General features: G+C 38.6%; 1 protein-coding gene across 4 annotated transcripts in view; it reads right to left on the bottom strand.

The window, feature by feature from the left end:
• The window catches only part of LAMA3 (laminin subunit alpha 3), a gene marked incomplete at both ends in the record, with an annotated part of 236,526 nt that overhangs the window by 28,558 nt on the left and 185,588 nt on the right, over window positions 1–22,380 (bottom strand). For 2 of the 4 annotated variants that reach the window (XM_084252823.1, XM_084252825.1), the window contains 16 exons: window positions 1,548–1,692; window positions 2,874–3,007; window positions 3,427–3,589; window positions 3,749–3,900; window positions 6,226–6,396; window positions 9,884–10,026; window positions 10,522–10,701; window positions 10,956–11,072; window positions 12,733–12,835; window positions 13,784–13,925; window positions 14,169–14,323; window positions 14,978–15,094; window positions 16,217–16,413; window positions 17,385–17,552; window positions 17,751–17,862; window positions 17,967–18,077. In XM_084252823.1, coding sequence (XP_084108949.1) covers window positions 1,548–1,692; window positions 2,874–3,007; window positions 3,427–3,589; window positions 3,749–3,900; window positions 6,226–6,396; window positions 9,884–10,026; window positions 10,522–10,701; window positions 10,956–11,072; window positions 12,733–12,835; window positions 13,784–13,925; window positions 14,169–14,323; window positions 14,978–15,094; window positions 16,217–16,413; window positions 17,385–17,552; window positions 17,751–17,862; window positions 17,967–18,077 — 2,310 coding nt within the window. The remainder of the gene's footprint in view (window positions 1–1,547; window positions 1,693–2,873; window positions 3,008–3,426; window positions 3,590–3,748; window positions 3,901–6,225; window positions 6,397–9,883; window positions 10,027–10,521; window positions 10,702–10,955; window positions 11,073–12,732; window positions 12,836–13,783; window positions 13,926–14,168; window positions 14,324–14,977; window positions 15,095–16,216; window positions 16,414–17,384; window positions 17,553–17,750; window positions 17,863–17,966; window positions 18,078–22,380) is intronic. The other 2 variants (XM_084252824.1, XM_084252826.1) reach the window with 1 other exon arrangement.

Raw genomic sequence — 22,380 nt, 5'->3', positions numbered from 1 at the left:
TGGTGGTGATTGCATCCCCATCAAGGTTTATGGCACATACTTCAACCAGTTATTTCCTTTGTGGAAAGATAAGCTGAGGAATTTTTCAGTAGGACTTGAAGGTTTTCTCTTATGCATTTCCTAGTAATAGGAAGGCCTCTCTTTGAATTCTATTGCTAGAGACCTTCTCTAAAAAGAAAATCAGTTCTTACCTGGAAACCTGGGAGTCAGTTAGGGTTCACCACACTCAAAATCAATACAATAACATGATTCCTGAGAGTAATAAGCCATCGTACTTAATGCAGCACTCTAGATCATTTTCTCCTGTCTCATTACTAAAGGCATTTCATAAGTTTTCTTTTAATATAAGCAGTATTTCTATCTCATAATCTCTAAGAACTTTCGATTGTAATCCAAAGACAACCTTGTTTTAGAAAATAACCATCTTGGGGCCTCCCCTGGTGATGCAGGAGGTTGAGCGCCACACTGTAGCCCCTGCAGTGCTGGTTCAATCCCAGCCGGCCGGCGAGGGTCCCACGTGTTGCTGCAGACCTCTCCTGTCTCGCCTGCTGCTCCCCTCAACAGTGTATTTCATCAGTCTGCCTGTTCTGTTCCCCACTCTGTCTTTGGTGAATCCTCTCATCCTCCTGTGCATCTGGCCTGTACCCCAACTCTTGTATAAATAAATAAATAAATCTTTTAAAAAAACAACAACAAAAAAGAAAATAACCATCTTGCCCTGAATATGTTGTGTGGCTTCTCAGCTCTCTGTACTTTTTAGGCAAACTGGAATCTTCTCAAACCATCAGAACTGATTCAGCTTAGGAATCAGTCTCCTGGAGGGTCCAGATAAGCCCCAGAAATGGTTGTGTCACCACCTACAGGTACAAGGGTCTGATAAAGTCTCAAGTTCCATATCAATCACATGTTCTCAGACCAGAGAGCCCATGCATTGATCAACATTTCTTTCAGAAATACTACTCATGGAGTAATTACAGAAGCTCCTAGCCTGGGGAGTGGACAACTCCAGGCCCATTTACCAGCATATGGCCCTGGACTTTTTCCTGTAAGAACAGCCTCCAGGAGTTGGAGTTTCTGGAAAATAGAGAAGCTTCTGTGTGCTAGTGAGTCAAGGGTCAGGCTGATAAAAACACAATCCCACAGCCTGGCAAGAGGCAGATCAAACTTTGGATGCAGACAGATCAAGCAGTCTAACTCTCAGGAACCCCAGGAGGAGTTTAATGCTTGTCTTATCTTCACAAGTGTTTAGGCAGGATACATAGAGTTTGAGGCAAGCAGTAGTTTTCCAAGAATAAAACTGACAAGGAGAATAAAATGGGAGATGGGGGAGATTCTTCCCACATTTTGGTGGCAAGTTCTCAATCTGCTTATTTGCCTCATTGAAATACTCCTGTGGGTAAGCAAAGTAGAATAAGGGAAAGGATGTCAGTAGCATTTGCACATTGCTTTTCTAGATCTAGCTAGTTGCTCATAATAACCCAGTTACTGCCAAATTATTCAACTGAATGGACATATTTGATAGTATATGGATGAATGTTATAAATTACCTGGTTCTCTGCAAAGAAGAGCAAGCCTCTGTCCACGGTGGTCTGAATAGTCTGTACAAAGGTTGGGAAGGGTGCATTTGCTTGAGTTGGAACTCGAGCATAGCCTGTACCTTCAAAATAATTTTTGTCTGATTCTTCCTTTCTCCTGTAAACATCAACCATCATAAGTTAGAAGATAGCAGCAAAGGAAGACCCTCCTACCACAAAAAGTAATTTATTAATATACTGCTATTTTGGAAAACAGAGCAAAACATGCAATAGAGTTGTCATGATTTTGTGAAAGAAAAGAAAATATTTAAACCATTAAAAAAAAAAATCCAGCTATTTCTCCTGGGTGTGCTCTTCTCCTCTTGATAATCAAACCCTCATAGCTCAACAAAGATAATACTCAAGAGTCCCCTTTCGAAATATCTACTTAGGAAGATATGACCCAGCAGCTGAAGATCTTAGAGCACAAGAAATTATTAACTTGAAATAAAATGTAATTCTGTAATATTTTGTCCCGCGTTAGAATATTCCAAGTTCTTTTAACTCTAGGGAAGGTCAAAAGCTCAAGGTAGCAATTTTCAAATAGTTTCAGGTATCAGAATACCTAGGAAGTCATGGTGCACTGTGTGGACCATTACTTTTTGACCCTTAGAATAAGTGTATGATTCTGTGCCTAAATCAGATGCTACCTAATATTGAATTTTTTAAAAGATTTATTTATTTATTTATTTATTTATTTATTTATCTATTTATCTATTTATTTATTTATTTATTTATTTATACAAGCACTGGGTATAGTCAGAAGTGCACTGGGTATAGTCAGAAGCGCGGGAGGGTGAGAGAATTCACCAGAGCCAGAGCGGGGAGCAGAGCAGGCAGAAGGACCGAAGTACATTGCTGAGGGGAGCAGTGGGCTGCAGGAGAGGTCTGCGCGCCATGCAGGACCCTCCTCTGGTGGCTGGGGAGCAGCCAGGGATCAAGCCAGTGCTGCAGAGGCTGCGGGCAGCTTCACAACCCAGCGCTCAACCACTGCGCCACTGGGGAGGCCCTAATATTGAATTTTTGTAGTAGAGGCATGAAAAATTTAAGAAAGAATTATTTTTTCCAAATCAAGGAAACTTGATCAATTTAATCATTATACAAATGAGGAAAAGACTGTTATTAGATTTTAGGAATGAATTAGCAATGTTTTATGTAAGCATAATTTAAGAACCTCTGGCCCAAAGCAACCAGCAAATTCAATTGCATCTCATTGACTTATCCTTTTATTATATGTAATATCCCTGAAAGTTACTCAAATCACATTTACAGAAACACTGGTTTTAAGGCTTCATTTACCTTCTACAAGGCTCCACTTCAGTTGTGTTGAGATTGAATGTTTCTTTGAAGTTGTATAAACTCAGAACATTTTCATTGAGGTCATCTAATTCAATACAACCTTTGTACGGAGGGAATCTTATTCTACTGGGAAGCTGAAAACATGAAACAAAAAAGTCTTCCACTGATTGAACAAAGGACAATGACCAGGTTGATCAAGACAAAATACAAGTCTATCACTTTAAACCATCCATATAGCATAGGGCTTAGGAATGTGGATCTTGAAGCCAGGTGCCCTGGATTTGCTATTTACTAGCTATATGACCTTGGGCAAATCATTCCACTTGCCTCAGTTCCTTTATCTGAGAATGTGCTTCTTAATTAAATTAATATACATAAGCCTAGATTACTTCACATAGGTAGTGCTCGTTGTGTTAGCTATTAGGGCTATATATATTTTAAGAATATATATATAAATTCATTTTCTATCCAATTAATAATGAAAAGAGACATGAGGTCACAATACCAAATAAAATTAAATATTTTCACATAGTAAAATAACATTTACACTTACTCTAAAATCAGGTGGGTAACCTCCAACATAAAATACAACATTTTCAGGATCCAAATTGAGGAGTGTGTTGCTATTTCCACTATCCATCTCATAGATTTGAGGTGCTTCTGGTTTACTGGATGTGGCTCCTTTGGTATAATTAAACTTTGCAAATTGATAAATTCTGTTTAAAAATAAATTTGATAATAAAGTTATATCAACACATTTTTTAATGGAGGAAACTAAAGCCAAGATATTAAAAGGAGGTGCACCAACATGTACAGCGGAAGGTCAGGGGATGTAGGTCAGATTAACAAAGAGCAGTAGTCGATCAAACCAGTACCTCTGAAATTTCACCCGGTCCATAACTGCCTCCTGAGTTTCACTCTCAGTCAAGGTAGGTTCTACTTGGAGTTCAGACTCGTGATCTCCCAGGTTATAGACGCACGTGAGCTGGCCATCTACGACTGCCATACCAATGTAGTCCTTGGAGGTCTGGCAACATTAAGGACACCTCAGAGCACTGCACAAATTAGAGCATCTCAACTTCTCACCCCAGAGAGTACATTTAAATGACTAACGAGTTTGCATCAATAAGCCTTGGGCAAAAAAAATAAATGAGGTGCATCCTTGTATATAGAAGAATAAAGACAAAACACATATCAACAACACCTGAGCTGTTTGGGTTCATGTTATAGTGCATTCACTCATTTACACCCCCATTTGCGTAATCTACAAATACTTGCCAAGCAACTGCCATGAAGATGAACCAGAATATGGATTTAATCTTCCATTAGATTTTAAGGGAGATAAGTCATCTCCATTCTCCTCATTCCAAATAATATTCTCTTAACGCTTTGTACACACCTCTGTTAAAACACCTAACCCCCTGTGTTATCATGGTCAACTATGAATATGGATATAACTCTCTTCCTTTAAGTTAAATAAAAATTTTTTAAAATTTGGTCAGATATACACAATATGAAATTGGCTGTTTTAACCATTTTTAACTGGACATTAAGCAGAATAAAGAAGCAAATTTTTGTTTATCATAAATACTGGGTGTGACACCTAGTAGGTACCTGGCATAAATTTGAAGGAATATAGTAACGTGCACTTTGCCATAACACAAAGTGAAAGTCATAAGAAACTATAGGTAAAATACCACCATCTTGAAGCATGAGCGATTAAAATAATGGTATTGATATTTCTTTTCCAACCACTATATTCTAACCCAGTCGGTGATTACTTGTTCCTTTAACACTTAGTAGAATATATACATATATATATATTTGAATATATGTATTTCAAGTATATAAATGTTGTTTTTACTTCTTTTTTAAAACATTTATTTTCTTACATCATTGTTCATTTTTGGACAGTATTTGATTTCTCCCCTCAGGTGTAGTCTCTGTAATTCTCCCACCAACCACAGCTCCCATGATCCATCACCATAGTCCTTTGTGCTCTTCCCGCCCCAATTTGATCCCTCTATCTCTCTTCCTCCACTGCTGTAGGCCTCAGATCTATGGTCAGCTTGCAAGTTTTGTATTTTACCTAACCCTTTGTTCAGTTTCTCTATACTCCCATATAAGTAAAACCATCTGATATTTATCTTTTTTCCTTCTGACTTATTTCACTTAGCACAATCCCTTCCAGCTCCTTTCATGTTGCCACAAACTACATCACTTATTATCAAAGAAATGTAAATGGCCAACAGGCTCATGAAAAAAATGTTAATCATCTCTTGTTATCAGGGAAATGCAAATCAACACCACAATGAGATGCCACCTCATACCTGTGAGAATGGCCCACATTAAAAAAACTAGAAACAACAAATGTTGGTAAAGATGTGGTGAAAGGGAACACTTTTTTTTTTTTTTTTTTTTTTGGTGGGACCCTCGCCGGGGAACGAACCAGTGCTGCAGAGGCTGCAGGCAGCCTCGCAGCCCAGCCCTCAACCGCTGAGCCACCAGGGGAGGCCCAAAGGGAACACTTTCACACTGCTAGTGGGAATGGAAACTGGTCTAGCTACTATGGAGGCTGTGTGGAGTTTCCTCAAAACACTAAAAATGAATCTCCCATGTGACCCAGAGATTCCACTACTAGGAATCTACCCAAAGTACACAGAAACATGAATTTGAAAGGAAACCTGCATTCCTATTTTTACTCTAGCACTACTTACAATAGCTAAGATATGGAAACAACCTAAATGCCCCAAAACAGACAAGTGGGTCAAGAAGATGTGGTATGTATACACAATGGAATACTACTCAGTGATAAAAAAGAAGTATTTTAAAGTGGAGGGACTAAAAGCTAAAATGAGCCATCCAAAATGCCTATGATTATAGTGATTAAAGAAATTAGAATTGTAAAGAGATGGGTAACTGCATTTTTTATTCTTCAGGGCAGGAGAGGCTTCAGTCCCTCCAGTCCTCACAGATAGTCCCCACACCCCAGACTTGAGGGAGGGTCTGTAGCTGGGCACTCTGAGGAAGAAGATAGGGTCATATTCCTTTAAGGAAGATCTACTGTTGGTTTCCACCAAGTCTGGAAACAGCTGCCCTGGTTAATTGGGGGAGGGATATGGCTCTTTAACCCCAGGTGTGTATGTGTTCATGTGAACACAAATATGCCCATGTGCTGGGCCCACCTGGCAAGGCTTCCAGATCTTCAGCAGATAACAATCCATGACTGACAGGAAACCCCCATTCCCGTGGCACCATCACAGGTGATGGGGTTTGTTGACACAATTGTGCTGTGCATCTCAAAAACCACATTTTGTTTTAAAAGTAAGAGAATTGCCAAAACAATACTTACATCCTTATTTCCAAGGTACATCACAAACATATTCTCAGTTCCCCCAATTTCACTTGATTCAGGTCTTTGGAGAAACAAAGAAAGAGATGTGTATCCTTTCATATCTTCCAGGTCATTTGGTAGCCGGACTTCGACACCGGATTTACCGTTGAATCTCATAGGGACAGCGACCTGTCAGGGATAAGATCTAAGGTGAGAAGGAGGTGTGCTCAGTGTGACAGCTTATGACTTTGCAGCTACTCTCTTCAACTATCTGTCAACCTTTCCCAAGTCACTAGGGAGCAAAGGAGTGTGAAAGTCTCCTAGATCTGGATTATAAACTCAAGAGACTGTTCCAGGAGCCGGGCCATAAAACATTCATTTTCTTCCTTTTTAACAGCCAGGGGAGTTTGGGGAAATGCGTTTACTGAGTTTACTTCTCTGTGTCAGCTATCATTATTCCAACCGTAAGAAGTTTTTGTGCAGATGAGCTAACATGCATGGAAGCACTTAACAAGGAGGCTGCCATATAGTAGATATATAATACATCAAAAATAGCCTTTAAAAATAAACTCTTTAAGAAACCACTTCCCGTTAACATAGTGCATGTAATGGTTACATTTAGCATAGGCATTTAGTCCTTCAAAATGAATGCAGCAAGGCTCTCTAAAATAGTGCTCCTTAAGTTCACCAGTGAAGGACCATTTTATTTCCCTTCTATTCTGCCCTGGACCAATACTTTTATAAAGTAGATTAAAAATTAAATTATTAGAAAAACGAAAGAAAGAAGTAATACAAAATGAATGCCCACTGAACCATGCTTATATGTTGAGTTGATTTCAAATTATTAAGGTTTCTAGACTTTTACTTTCCATTTTACACTAATGTGCAATAGATCAGTAACAAAGGTTCTCTAACTAGGTCTGGTCTGTAGACCAAGTTGCGTAGCTTATAATCAAAATGCAGAAAATAAATGGTCTCTAACGATGTACAAAACGTCACTCCTGGAACATATGCTAAGTCTTCATTTTATCTCCCAAGCATGTAAACATGTATGCGGCCCCCTGCATGAGAGGCAGCATGTGCAGGAGGCTGAGCAATGCAGGTGCCATAGTTTCTCCAAGGTGCTCAGGCCTGAGCTCCTCTTACTACACAGAAGGCTTATTTGATGGCTCCCTGTTCTAATCACCCTCTGCTAATTACAACCACGCACATTCTGAATCATTCCTCCCATGTCCTTTCACTTTGCCACCTGGAAACTCTTACTCATTCTCTTATTTTTTTATTGAAGAAATTATTTCATTTATACAAAAATAAGGCTGGAGAATACACCCTGATGGGCATCACCATCTTAAGAAATTAAACACCACTGATATGATTGAAGCCCTTTGAATATCCCCTCTCCCGACAGCCTCCTCTCTCTTCTCAGAGGTTACCACTCTCCTGGATTTGGATTCCATGCATATTTTCATGTTTTTACTGAACATGTATCTAGCTGTATAAATTCAACTGTATTAATCTTAGTTTTCAAATATTTTAAATATTTGTGTTTAAATGGCATCCAACTCTACACAGCTTTCCATAAATTGCTTTCTTTGCCTATATTGAGATTTATCTGTGTCGATACACCCGGCTCTGACTCATTCAGGTTTACTGTTGTGTGGTCTTTATCAGAATTTTATCCATCTTCTGCTGATGGACATTTGACTCTTTTTCCAAATATATTTGGGGATTATAAGGAGTGTCATGATGAACATTGTTACACATGTACTTTTGTGTTATTAGTTCATGCTGTTCTGAACCTTCTCAGATAGAAGTGGGTGTTTCCAGCCTTGCATACCACACCTTCTTCAGCTTGTCAGTGTAGTCCAACTGTAGCAGTGGGTGAACTACCTGAGTTCTGGCTAGAGTTTAAAAATCTGTGTCCTGGGCAAGCTGGAGAATTCCAGGCAAGATGAGTGTTTAAAAGCACTTGCTGACTAATTTTTAAAAATTATTTTCCTCTTACCTGGTACTATTTGCCAAGCTAATGTTTCCTATCAGCTCATTTAATCCTAATAATTTCATGAGGTCTGTACAATCATTTATCTGGCTCTGCAGATGAAGAAACCAAGCCACAGAGAAGAGAAGAAGGTGAAGTGGCTGACCCAAGGTGAGCTCACAAGTGACAGAGCTGGGATTAAAACCAAGGAAGAGTGATGTGGGTAACCAGCTTTAGCCAGTGTTCTATCAGACACTTCAAATTTGGTTGAATAGTTGCTTGTTGATTTTGATATTTACTTTATTATAATTAGTGTTTTCCCTGGTCCCTTATTTAGGTTTTCTAAATTCCTGCTATGAGTGAGACCATCTGGTATTTTTCTTTTTCTTTCTGGCTTATTTCGCTGAGCATGACCCCTTCCAGCTCTATCCATGTTGCTGCAAATTGCATGAGTTTATCTTTTTTTATTACTGAGTAATATTCCATTGTGTATACGTAGCACATCTTCTTGATCCCGTCATCTATTTTTGGGCATTTGGGTTGTTTCCATAGCTTAGCTATTGTAAATAGTGCTGCTATAAACATAGGGGTGCAGGTGCCATTTTGAATTAATGATTCTGTGTCCTTTGGGTAAATACCTAGGAGTGGAATTGCTGGATCATATGGACAAGCAACTATAAACCAGAGACACACTACAGGGGGGGAGGAGAGGAGGGATTAGGGTTAAAATAAGGGGGGTGGGACTTGTATGGGGAATATAACCAAGGTGAAAATGCATACATTGTACAAAAATGAAAAATAATGTAAAAAATATATAAAAGAAAATTTAAAAAAATTGGTTGAATAAATTAGCAAATCAACATAGAAGAGCAAAAGTTAGAAACAAATCCTTTTTCATTTGTTTTTTATGACATATATATGGTATGCAGAGGTTAGTTTCTTATAACTGCTTTATGCTTTGTCTCCTCTTTGTTTAATGTTGGGACTGCTTCTCTTACCTTGAAGAACAGACTTTAAGATTCTAAATAGGAAATATTGAGTCTAGATATTTACCACCATGCCTCCAGAGAAATGATACTCTAACTTGGCTTTCTAACCAACCTTCTATCTCCAAATATCTCATCAGGGGATTGCTGAAAAATACAGGATAACTCATTTATATTATTTGAGGACAAAACAAATTGTGAGAAGGAAGTGTCAGGAATTCAAGGAAGTAATGACAGGTTAAAATGAGAAAGGCTACTGATCAGTCCCCAACGATGGGAAATTGCTGAATATCATTCCCAGAATGCTTCCCGTGCTGGTAAGAACCATCCTTCCAGTCTCAGTGAAACTGGAGTCTAATTTTCAAGTTACAATAAGAAAGCAGCTTCTGTGTGGTATCACAGCAGCACATTCTGATCACAGAATCCTTACTTGAACTCGCAATCCCATTTTACTAACTGGAACATGGAGGAGAAACCTGCTTCCTGCCTGCAGGAAGGAAGGGAAGCTGCTTTGGGGACCTTAGATCCTGTAGGGCATTGAAGGTGATTATGCACTTTTGAAGGATGACAGGAAGAAATCAACTTTCATATTGTAAGCAGCTAAAGAATTAGAGCAGGAAAGACAGCACCTCTTGAGTAAGTGACTCTTTCCTGATGACTTTAATAACTTTTCAGAGAACAGGCCTGTGCCTGGCAGGTGGGATACACCCACCTTATTGGCAGCATCTCGGGCCTGCTGAATGAGCTCTCGGATGCGGTCCACATTGTCAGAGATGTTGCCCAGTGGCAACAGCTGTTGGTTGATACTTTCAATCTTGCTCAAAAGATCAGGCAGTTTGTTGGTTAATTTCTTCACTATTGGTGAAAATACAAAACAGAAATTTTTAATTGTGAGTTGAGAAAAGGTTAAAAACAGATGTTCTCATTGACAGTGTTTATCAAATGGTGTGTTTTGGTCTCAAATGTTGGAGTGGAGGACTCAGAATCAAGTAATACTGTTCTAAGCACATCACAGATTTTACTCTGCAGTCCAGGTAACAAATACCCTTCGTTGACCACTATAGAAAAAGAGTAAATCTCTGTTCTCTGATCCTTAATATCCTTAATTCAATACCTTCTGATTTAGAGATTCTATCTCCTTTCTATAATAGGGAAAATCAATAGCAATGTTAATATATTTTTTTAAAAACCCTATTTGGTCCTTCTAACTAATAGTATAGCTAGACTCTTTGTATATATTATGTGGAACTGTTTTTTAATTTCTAAGATCAAGAGAATTAAAGTTAACCAAAGTATATACATACCAGAGGAGAAAATGGCAAATATATCTAGGCCAAAGCTGCTTGATACCTGAGTTATCTGCATCTGTGAGAGCCTTGTCGAAGTCTTCACTCTGTGTGCTCCCATAGGTATCCTTAATTCTTTCCACATCTGTCTGAATAGGATTGAGTCCATCCAGAACCTTACTTGTGATGTCATCGGCATTTCTGACCATGCTCTTTGCACTACTGATTATACCATCGATGTCATCTAATGCACAAACAAATAGAGAGGTATAAGTATTGAAAATGCTTAAAGAAATCAAGGAAAGATGAGCAAGAGCATGGGGAGAGTTGTCCCAGTAATGAGTCACAACCTTTCCTACTTTCTGGATCAAAGCCACATTTAGGGACCTGGGCCTGAGAATGAGTGAGAGGCTGAAAATGCAGGAGGAAGGGGTTACAGCATAGAGTAAGTGGGCTTAACATAAGAAGCTAAGGACAGCAGGTTAGGGAGATGCTGACCTCTGTGTATCCCACGAAGATCATCACGGATGATAGTGAGATTGGTGTGTATCAGATCTTTCTGACTGTTTACAACTTTCAAAGTTTGCTGCAGGTCATTGAGAGCTGAACTGATTTCTAAAATAAAACAAAGAACAAGAAGACAATTACTTTGTGGATTTTTATGCTCCATTGGCATCAGTAGCCTCTGAAGTAGCATAACATCAGGCAGACCTGTCACTTAGGGGGTCATCTCAGAGGTATGTGCCAGACTCACATCTCCAGGGTCCTCTGTTACAGAGGCCAGGGGCATACCAGAGCCTTGTGAGTTCTCTGTGGTGACAGGCTCCTTGGAAATACACAAGAAACAAATGCAGAAGCTTGATAATTTAGGGGTAAGCTTAACTTTTACATTGTTCAGGGCAAAATTCTCCAATTTGTGAAGGAAAGAGAGGTGTCAGTGCTGAGTCCCAGCTATAGGGTCATGCCTGACACTAGTCACAGCTTAATATTAGTGCATATTTGTTGAATGAATGAACAAATATATAAGTGAATGAATGAATAACAGATGAATAAATGCATGAATAATACAAAAAGGATGCTTCTTCTGTTAAAGTGCAAGAAAGAGTGCTATTGAGAGAGACTCAGCTAAGCAAACACACTACAAAGTAGTCATTGTTTGCTTCTGTTCATTTCCAAATGACACATTTAAGGAAATTCAGAGAAAGGAGTGGAGTTCATAGACATTCTTAACTGATAATATTGCTAACTTTGGGTCACAAAAAATGCCAGAGAATGCTTTTACAACCTAATTGATAACATATATCTTAATTAATGATTCCAGGGCTGGTTCAAAGAACCAGTTAGAATGTAATTAGTACCCTAATCTTGTGTAAAACATTCACTTTCACCTCTTAGATCAAACTTTGAGACAAATTGGCATACTAGGAAATCTTAATACCTGAAATTTATGTTAATGCCTTTTTTTTAATTTTATGTGTCAAGAATTTAATCTTTAAAAATGAAAACAAGATAGATAAACAAACAAACAAACAAACAAACAAATAAATAAATTTACTGGGAGAAGGCAGCATTTAATCCCCCTGAAATGACTAAGAAGCTGAGTAAGGCCTGTGGACTCAGATGCTTGCTCACATAAAAGATCCAAGACCCAGAGAAAATCAAGAGAGCATTTTAGGTACACGTTTAAGAATTTGGTGAGATTGAGACAGTGTAACTTCTTTTTTCAAAAATTACATACATGGAAAATGTCCAAAGATGAAATTTACACCCCCCACCGCCAAATTCTCATGACACACAGTAATAGTGAACTTTGGTATTTTAGTAGCTAAGATATTAGGACTTAAGAAATTTTAATGCAGTTGCCCTAATGACCTGAAATAATGATCTTAAAGAAGTAGCCAGCACTGCACATACCTCTGTACTACCTGGGTTCCTAATGCCACACTCACAAGTAGATTAGACAAACTAAACAGACCTGTCACCCTCAAGATTTACATTTATTCATAATGTTCTAGGTTAATTCAGGATACTGTGATACTATTCAGGATACTAGGATACTAAATTAATTCAGGTTAATTCAGGATACTAGGTTAATTCAGGATACTATGATAGGATAGGATACTAGGTGGAAACATCCACTCTATAAGTTCACCATGGATTACAAGGGACCATCTGCATGAACAATGAAATCCAGAGATTCAGGAGGAGCATTTGCTTCTAAGGCTGCTCCTTATTCCAGACCCTTGACTATCCCAGTCGCCCCAGCCCCCAGTACCTTGCTGCAGTGTCTTCTGTGTTGTCCTGGCTTCGTGTAACAGTTTATCACTGTCGGAACTCAGGGTTTTAGCTTTTCTTGGAAGATCTTCTTTTATCACTGTCTGAAAGCAAAGCATTTATCAGTCTTAAGCATGTGGTACGCCTTAGGAAATAAGGGAGTAAGATTTTTGATCCTACCCTGATCTTTAATCTTTAAAGGATGAGGCGCAAAGGTAGTAGGAGGTTTAAAAAGACTGTTTCTTGGACCCTCCCTGGTGGTCTAGGGGTTAAGTCTCAGCACTATCACCACCAAGCCTGAGTTTGATCCCCAACCAGGGAGCTAACCCACATACGGCGCATCAGACCTCTCCTGTGTCGCCTGCTTTTCCCCTTGGCAGTGTATTTCAAAAGACTGTTCCTTATAGATACACTTTTTAGGGGACCAGGTAGATATTTGTGAGCCTAGTATGGAAAGTAGACCCAGCTCTGATGACAAGCTTACAAATTATGTGACGTGTGTCTTGTTTTCTCACTGTCACTTCTGTAATATCCTCGCGATAACTGAAGATAGAACTGAATTGCTTTAAGTTTTGAGTCTTTAGAAAATCAGTCTTCAAACTTCCAAGACCTATCCCCTACCTCTATGATAATTAATATTTTGTTCTTTGTTTTTAGATATAGGGATATTATATAGTTCATGTAATATCCCACAGGGCGCCACAGATGTGCTCAGGTATAGGACCAAATGTCTGGGGAAAATGGTTATCAATTACTTTACAAAATTCTCTTTCTTCTTTGGTAAATGCTAATCTAATCACAGCATAAAAGCATGCCTTTTAATGAGTAGGTTGTAATATTTTCCTTGGTTCAATTTTGATAGTGAAGTTAGTATACATAGTATACATAGTATAGAGAAATATTAAGGACCCATGTCTAGAGCAAGTTTGAATCTATTCTATTAACAAAGTGTGATTTAAAATAATGCTTCCTTATATTCCTCACAGTGCACACAGAAAGAAACAAGCCAGCTCCAGGGAGCATCTGGAGAAGGAGCTGGTACAGTTGCCCACCTGGAGGGCTGACGCAGATGCGCTTGTGGCCCTGTCAGCCGCCTCCTCGGCAGCTTTGATGGCATTCAAGATGTTCTCGTAGGCGGTGGCAGCATCCACGGCACAGCGCACGAGCTCATCCCCGCTGGTGTTCCTCTTGATCCTGGAAGACAGACAGATGAAGTGCTCCAGCAGCCCTCCTTCCCTCTAGTTGAGCCCCCAGACACCCCAATTCTGAGGTTGCAAGCTCCCCAGCTGTACCTAAGGACAAGCGGGATTCAGCCCTCTGTGGCTGCTTGGGTTCAGACCTGCGTGGGCCCTGGACCCCACCCTCCACCCAGTTCTGGAGACCCTGTTCGCCGGGAGCTCTTCACACTAGGCTCAGCTAGACCCCCAGCCCACTCACTCCTCCAGCTGCTTTGCCAGATCTTGTAAAGATTGCGCATGCTTTTCTGCCTCCACCACCAGGGCCGTTTTGCTGGCAGATTTGGAAAGTTCTCTCACTTTGTCACTTAGTTCATGTCTTGCTTCATTTAAAGTGGCAGCTAATTTCTCATAGTCCTATTTTTCCAAGTAAACAGAAACAGTGTAAATTTAAATAAAGAATGTACATGCCGTTTCCCTAAATTCTGTCATATGACATATTTCTAGGAGATAACACATGAGAAATTGTTTTCTAAGCCCTAAGGGGACACCAATTAATCCTTGATTACTTCATATAGTGACACTGATTCTCCCAAGATTTACCACCATTTGGAACATTTTCTTTATGGTGGATACCACTTTTGATAAATTTTGTTACCCTTAGGTAAGATTACACAACACCAAAACACACTCTGATTTAGAAGTAGCAATTATAAAGGGTATTTTCAAAATGCCCATTGGGCAGCTAAGAAATGTCATTCTATTATCAATCCTAAATGTCTTCTGCTAATAAAGGTTTGCTTGGTATATTAAAAATAGTATTACAATCTTTTTTGTATCACAAAAATAACATTTGCACATTGTAAGCAAATTAAGTAACACAGATAGACATGAAGATGACGTATCATATATGCCCCTCCCCCAAGGGAGCACCACTGTTAACATTTTGGTGTATCTCCTTCCATCTTAAAGACCTATGTTGGAGAAAGCAATCAGTCAACCCATATCATAGCTTCCTTGCAATATAATTTACATGTTTTCAATTTTCTAGAAAACAAGTCTCATCCCTACCTTCTGGCTTTTCCCCATCAACTGCAGGGAAGCATTAGTTTGCAATAAGGCAGAGTCTGCAGTGGTTAGATACTTGGTGAAAGCACTCCGTAGGGAATTCATTTCTTTAACTTGTCTCTGCAGAGAATAAAGACAGCATCTGTTTGAGATCATGCTGTATTATCAGAAAGCACAGGAACTGATTGGACAATAGCATAGAAGCATTTTCAGAGTCAGAATGTTTTCTTGACCATCGAGGCAGCTATGAAGCCAGGGGCGGTCAGTTCTTTGTAGGGGAATGTGCCACTTTAGTTTCCTCAAACTGGGGTCAGTGAAACAACAGCTACCACTGTTGAAGAAGCTTCCTCCTTTGTGGTCAACTCGGCCAATATATAGGTATATAATTAATTTCTGGCTCATGGATCAGAATGAGGGATTTTAATCAAATACACCAACGCCAGCCATGAGTACTCTCCACGTGTCAGTCCCCTGAAGAGGTGGGGGCTTCAGTAGGGAAGCACACAGGAGCTGAGGAAGCCAGGCGAGGGTGCTTCCAGAGTTCAGAGACCCAGAAAATTAGACCTGCTCCCTTCCCTTGGAGTAATCAGGCACTTCGAACAGAGTTCTGACTATCACAGAGGCTGTTAACTTTATTGCCATCTGCTGAGCTATTTTTTATTTTGTTTTACTAAGTTCTTTAGTGGGGTCAGGCCTATGCTATTACACCTTGATCTCTGTCACTTCAGAATCCCTCATATTTTTGTGGTGGTTTAGCACACAGTGCTCACCTCTGAAACGTAAACTACAGAATCTTAAGCTCCACATTCTATCCCTGTATCTCCTATGTGCAGCCTGGATTTTGACTTATTTCCTAATGAGAGAGCAGGTACTGACTTTTTCATGGCTTAGTTGATGATTAGGTTACTGCACATCTGATATGAAAAGTCAGTTGTTTAAAGCATACAATTTCCATTTTTGAATTAATTAATTAGTTTAAATTCTCATCTACTTGATAACATTATCCCTCCACTATGCTTCCAGTCAGGGGAGGGGTGAAGCAATTTGCTCTGCTTTTGCTGTGGTTTCAGTTTAGAAACATTTTTGGCCCCTGAGCAGTAGGAATGACTCTGGTTGGAACTGAATGCCCCATTTCTGTTTCACTAGGGATTGACAGACAGAGGGGTGCTTGGTATGACAACAAAATCCCTGATTCTGCATCCCGTCCTTACGGAGACATGCCCATTCCAACCGTGAACTCACCCTGATGGATTCCAGGGCCCTCTCGTTCTCTTGGTTGAGGCCAGTGGCCTGCTTTGTTTGGGAAGTTGCCTCCTGTAGCGCATCACGGAGCTCAATCACTTTGGCTTCGTATTCATTTAAAGAATCCTGTAAACTCTTCACAAGTCCACTGCTCTCCCCCTGGTAGCTCTCCAGCCAGCTCCTTATCTGATTCAGCACTGTAATACATCACTTTATGTTTTCCATGTGAGAAATGAGTACATTGAAGCTCAGTTATAGACTATAGAGGGAGACTTGAGCTTCTAATTACTAGTGGTTTTCCTTAAACTTGCAAGGGAATGGGAAAGATACTACCATTTGTGTAGCATACCTGCCATGTGCCTCACACACTGACTTAACTTTCATGATAATCATGATTGTTCTCTTGTTTTGGATAAGGAAATGGGGACTGTGAGAAATCAGGTGATGACCCAAGTTTGCATGACCAGCAAGTCAGCCTTGGAACTGCAACTATATAGCACCTGCTGCTACTGCTTCTAATACTGTCTCCTTACAGTTAAAAAAGCCAAGGCCAATATTAAATGTAAATAATACAAATGCTAACAGGGAACTGCTCCTACTGTATATTAATTATTGATGTAACATTTTACTCAAGAATGAAGATCAGTAATTGAAAATATATGCTTATGTATAGATGTGTGTATATATATATATATATATATACAGTAAACTAATATTTCTCAGTTTTGAACAATGAAGCACCTTCCCTAATAAGAGCATTAGATATATTCAGTTAATGTCTAGTGTACCCATTTTTTGTACTAGTAGTGTTAATATCAGTTTGTGATTTTAAAATTCAGTGGTGGTGAGATAACCCTTAAAAATGCTATGAGGAAGTTGAGAGGAACTGAGTAAAAGAATGACAACACAACTAAAATGGAAAAGGAGGTACCAGTATCCAAAAACTACTATATTAGGGGATGAACCTCTTCTTCTTTTGTAAGATGTTATAGTCCACAGCCTCTTGACAACTTGAAGGGATACCTGTTTCACCACAAGATGCTCTCACAGCAACATACATGATAACAATATTTTCTACTTGTAACCAGAGCCCTCACAGCGTGCTTTGCACACTGTATTTCAAACCAAAGAGAATGGGTTGAATGTAAGAATTAGGGAGTGTCCTTACTGAGCTGGGCCTCTCTCTTTTCAGCTTCTGCTTCTCTCAACTGCTTTCCAAAGTCACGGTTCCGCATTTCTCTCATCATGCGCTCCGCTTCAGCCAGCTCTCTGGAAAAATCACCTGAAGGCACTCTGTTTCCTGCTCCATCTGTCCCAGAGATCTGCTTCACAAGAACTAGAGACCATTGAGTAGTTTATTAATGTGGGAATTCTGAACTCCAATAGACTATTTAATAAAAAGGCAGATATTTTTATAGAGAGTTCTTAATAGATTTTTAGTATCACTGCAGGATCTTTTTCACAAATAAGATCACATAGCACAAAAGGCTATGTAATATAAAAAATATTTCATTGACTGAATAACACTTCTTACTGTGCACATTTTGGATGACATTTTTAATTTTCGAGTCCAGCTCCTTCGCAGTTTGTGCTGTCCGATCAACATTGTTGTATAGTGTTTGTGCTTTTCTGGAATTTATTTGAGCCTATAAAAAAAGTAAATTGATTAGCAGCAAACTAAATTATGGAAGAAAACAACTAACAATATTCTGAATGCAAAATATATTAATGTTTTGACCTAATGTATTACCTTTTCTTGCAAAGTCTCAAATTCACGATTCAAGTTAGTCAGTTCTTTTTCCAAGCCCTCCATTTTTGATCCATGATTTGAAATGGCAGAACGGTAGTTGAGCAACTGATTCTGAAATTAAAATACAAAGTTAATGTCACTTTATGGTAGAAATTTGAAGCAAGTCTGGTATTAACTTGATAACCCTGGTGATGAAATGAAACAATTCACTTATCAAGACCAAAGCAGCTTCCACAGGGGGGAAAAATATGGTTCTCTGAAGTAGGCTACATTGAAGAATCTACTTTGTGACGTAAACTGTGCTATGACCCTAAAGCAAGAGTAGCAAGATTTCAAAACATAAAGAGTCAGGTGATACTTCACCTGAATTAATGACCTAACCGTATATAGAAACAGAAGTGACACCACTTTCCTAACGTATTAGTTTACAGATTCTATAATAAATTCAGCTCCTTATTTTTAAATCTTTATTTTTTGATGACTTTTTTAAAAAAAGATTTATTTATATATGCAAGAACTGGGGTACAGAGGCCAGAGGCATGGGAGGGTGAGAGAATTCATCAGAGACAGAGCGAGGAGCAGAACAGGCAGAATGACTGAAAACACTGCCGAGGGGAGCAGCTGGCATGACAGGAGAGGTCTGCCGCGCCATGTGGGTATCTCCCTGGCCAGCCTGGAACTGAACCCGCGAGCTGCAGAGGCTGTGGACAGCTTCACAGCACTACGTTCAACCCGCTGCGCCACCAGGGAGGCCCAAATTCAGCTCCTTTAACCTGATAATGCTAACTTTGGCACCTATGGTACTTTAATGACAGAACTCCTAGATTCAAAAAATTTTAAAGCAGGAGGGGAACTCAGAGCTCATTTAATTGAATATCCTCATCTTCAAACGAGAAAATGGAAAACCAAAGAAGTTGTGTGGTTTGTCCATGCCATGTCTCTAGGGCTCATTTGGGATGGGCCAAATCTGGATCCCCTGTAATTTTGGGGGTACTAAACTGTCTTATTACTTTTTGAGGGTGACATTGCTGTATATTGTATCTAAAGTGGTAATTTTTTTTTAAACCTTTTGGAAAAAACTGATACTTGGCAAAGAACCACAGGAAAAAACCATACAATTATTCCATTACTATGTGAGAGCAAGTGTTGTATGAAAGAATGAGACTTTACAATGTAGTTCTAAACCATCTAAACCATAGGTCCACACTTAGCAGATAAACCTCCCTGAGCCTTCATTAGTAAACTGGGAATTATAATATTAAGCTGCTGGGGTTGTTTTTGCTGATAAGTGGGCTAAAGTATTACAAAATGTCATGTACATAAAAGCATTCAAAATCGTTAGTTTTCATTGCATACTTATTACTGTTGAATTTACATAATATTTGTGTGATAAAGCCAAAAGATATTTCTAATTTAATCTTAATATGAAAAACTGAGGCACATCATTCTGAGGAATGTTAGTGGAACACCTGGACAAGAAGCATAGTGGGGAAATGTGGCCTTAAGAATTTGATCTGGCTTTGAATTCTTCTAGATCCACCAAATAATAGCTGTGTAATTGTAGACAAGCTGCTTGGCTTTTAAAGGCCTGTTAAAGGAAAATAAGGCTGTTTTCCTACTAGCATATTATGAGACTTAAGTCTGGCACACAGGGTGAGTACTGAAATGTTGGTTCCCTTCCCTTTGTTAAAGAAGCACAGGGTTGTACTAATGGCATCAAAATAACGCCAGTGGTTTCTTTTTCTCTCAAAACAAAAAGACTTTTTTCCCTCCTTCTCCTGTATATTAAATCTATAAAACTTGGATGAAAATTACCCTGTGAAAAAGCGATTTTTCTAGCATCTTTTTTTTTTTTTTGCCTTGGTGATAGTTGTCCCTATCTGCATTATCTGCAGGGAGTTTGGTTCCAGAATCCCCTTGGATAAAAAAAATTCAGATGTTCAAGTCCCTTATACAAAATTGCACAATATTTTCATAAAACCAACATACTTTAAATGTTCAAATCCTTTTTAGATTACTTAGGACACCTATACAATGTAAATGCAAATCATCATTACACTGTACTGCTTAGGAAATAATGATAAGAAAAAAAATCTATACATGCTCAATACAGACATAACTATTATAGCTACATTTTTAATTTGGGTTGGTTGAACCTGAGGATATGGAACTCACAAATATAGAGGGGCCACTGTCTCATTAATGTGTTTAGAATCAGCTCTCATTTCAAAGTCGCTTATGCAACGCTCCCCAAAGCCTCTATCAATATGTCTAGTTTAGGATTTATCTCATTTACTAAATTGTTTTTACTGTCATGAGATATTTTTTTCATTTCCATGATTTTTAATTTCATTTTCTACCTCTTCTTGTTTGTTTTCTGATGTTCTAAAAATGTCCTAAATTCTTTTTCCTTCTACTAGCTGTTACTCTTCAAAGTAATTTTCATATTGTCCTATTCTTTTCACTTTCTCTAAAGAGAAAACAACTCTCCACAGTTGCTCCTGATGGATGTCTCCTGCATTATTAGTCGATTTCAGTGTTTTCAGGCTCATCCTAAGTAGGAGGATACTACTACTCTCTTTGCATCTCTGTGCCCTGTAGAGTGATCTTACAGCTATCACCACTCCTACCCCCACCACTCCTACCCCTAGTCCAGCACTAGGTCTTCTATTGGCAGCCTTGGACTTCAGCACTAAAGTGATGTTGAAGATGTCACACTCCAGTACAGATCCTGGTTTGTGAATTTTGTCCAGGTTCTAGAGGTAAGGTTGTAGCTTTTCTGGCTTCCTACATAGCCACTGTCTAAGAGTGAGCATTGAGCAATTTCAATGTTGCTTTTCAGCCTCTATCAATAGGCAGAAGAGACTTCAGTATCCCAAAAGGAGTCTAACACTGCCCTGTAGGAATAATTTAAGCCCTATTACTTTTCAGGGTACCTTCTGAGGCCCCTTTTTCCCAAGTGCACATAGAACATTCTCCCAGACAGACAATATGCTGAGCTATGAAACAAACCTCAACATTGAAAAGAATAAGTGTGTTCTCTGACCACAAAAGAGTTAAGTTAGAAATCAGTAACAGAAAGTTGTCTGGAAAACCACCAATTGAAAATTAAATAACTCATTTCTAATTAACTTAAGGGCCAAAGACACGCCACATGGGAAATTAGAAAATCTTCCAAATTGATTGAAAATGAAAACACAACATTCCCACAGGTGTGGAATACAGCTAAAGTAGTGCTTAAGAGAAATATTTGTAGCATTACATTTTATATTAGAAATAAGAAAGATTGTGAGTCAGTAAGATAGGCTTTCACCTTAAGAAACTAGAGAACAGTAATATTATATAAAGTCAAACCCAAATGGCAAATCAAACCCAAAGCAAGCAGAAGGATAAGAAGATATGGATAATAACAGAAATTAGTGAAATTAAAAATAAATAAATAAAAGTAAAAAGGTTTAGTAAAGCAAGTAAGCCCTTAGCCAAAAGAGTCAAGAAAAAAGGAGGTACTATAAGTTGCCAATCTCAGGAATGAATGAGAGAATATCACCATAGCTTTTTCAGATATTGAAGAGATAATAGGGGGTAATTATGAACAATTTTATGTCAATACATTTGGTAATTTCAATGAAATGTAAAAAATTATTTGAAAAGCACAAATTACCACATTTGGTAATTTCAATGAAATGTAAAAAAAAATTTGAAAAGCACAATTACCAAATATCACCCAAATATCACCCAAAAAGAAATAGACAACCTGAAAAATCTTCCAACATGGGAATGCCTACAGAGAACCCATGGAAAATCCCTTCAAATATTTAAAGAATAATTCCTATAACCTATACAAATCTTTTTTTTTTTTTTTTGAGTCTTCCAAATGTAAGATACTAAACTAAAAGTTCTAGGAGAAAAATTAGCCTAGAAACATTCAGGAGGTAAAGAACTTTTACTTAGAAGAACAGAGAGTCCCTGACTTACAGAGGTCTGACTGGTGATTTTTTTGACTTTACGTTGATGCAAAAGTGACATGCATCCTCCAAATTTGGAATGAGGGCATTCTATTTTTCACTTTCAGTACAGTTTTCAATAAATTACATGAGATATTCAACACTTGATAAAATAGGTTTTGTGTTAGACAATTTTGTCCAACTGTAGGCTAATGTAAATGTTCTAAGCACATTTAAGTTTAGGTGTTCTGTTGGTTAGGTGTTTTAAAAGCATTTTGACCTACTATATTTTTGACTTAGGATGGATTTTTCAGGATATAGCTCCATCATAAGCTTTGTATTAGTTTTGTTGTTCATTAGCATTGTTCAGCAGTAAAAATCTAATCTTCATTTGGATTAGGGGAGGAAGAAAGCCCTGAATCTTATAGGGAGTCACCCCCTCCTACCCCGCCCCTGCAGCACCTACTCAT

Source organism: Talpa europaea (assembly GCF_964194135.1).
Source record: "Talpa europaea genome assembly, chromosome: 13".
Lineage (NCBI taxonomy): Eukaryota > Metazoa > Chordata > Mammalia > Eulipotyphla > Talpidae > Talpa > Talpa europaea.
This window is presented reverse-complemented; position numbering and strand designations above follow the sequence as displayed.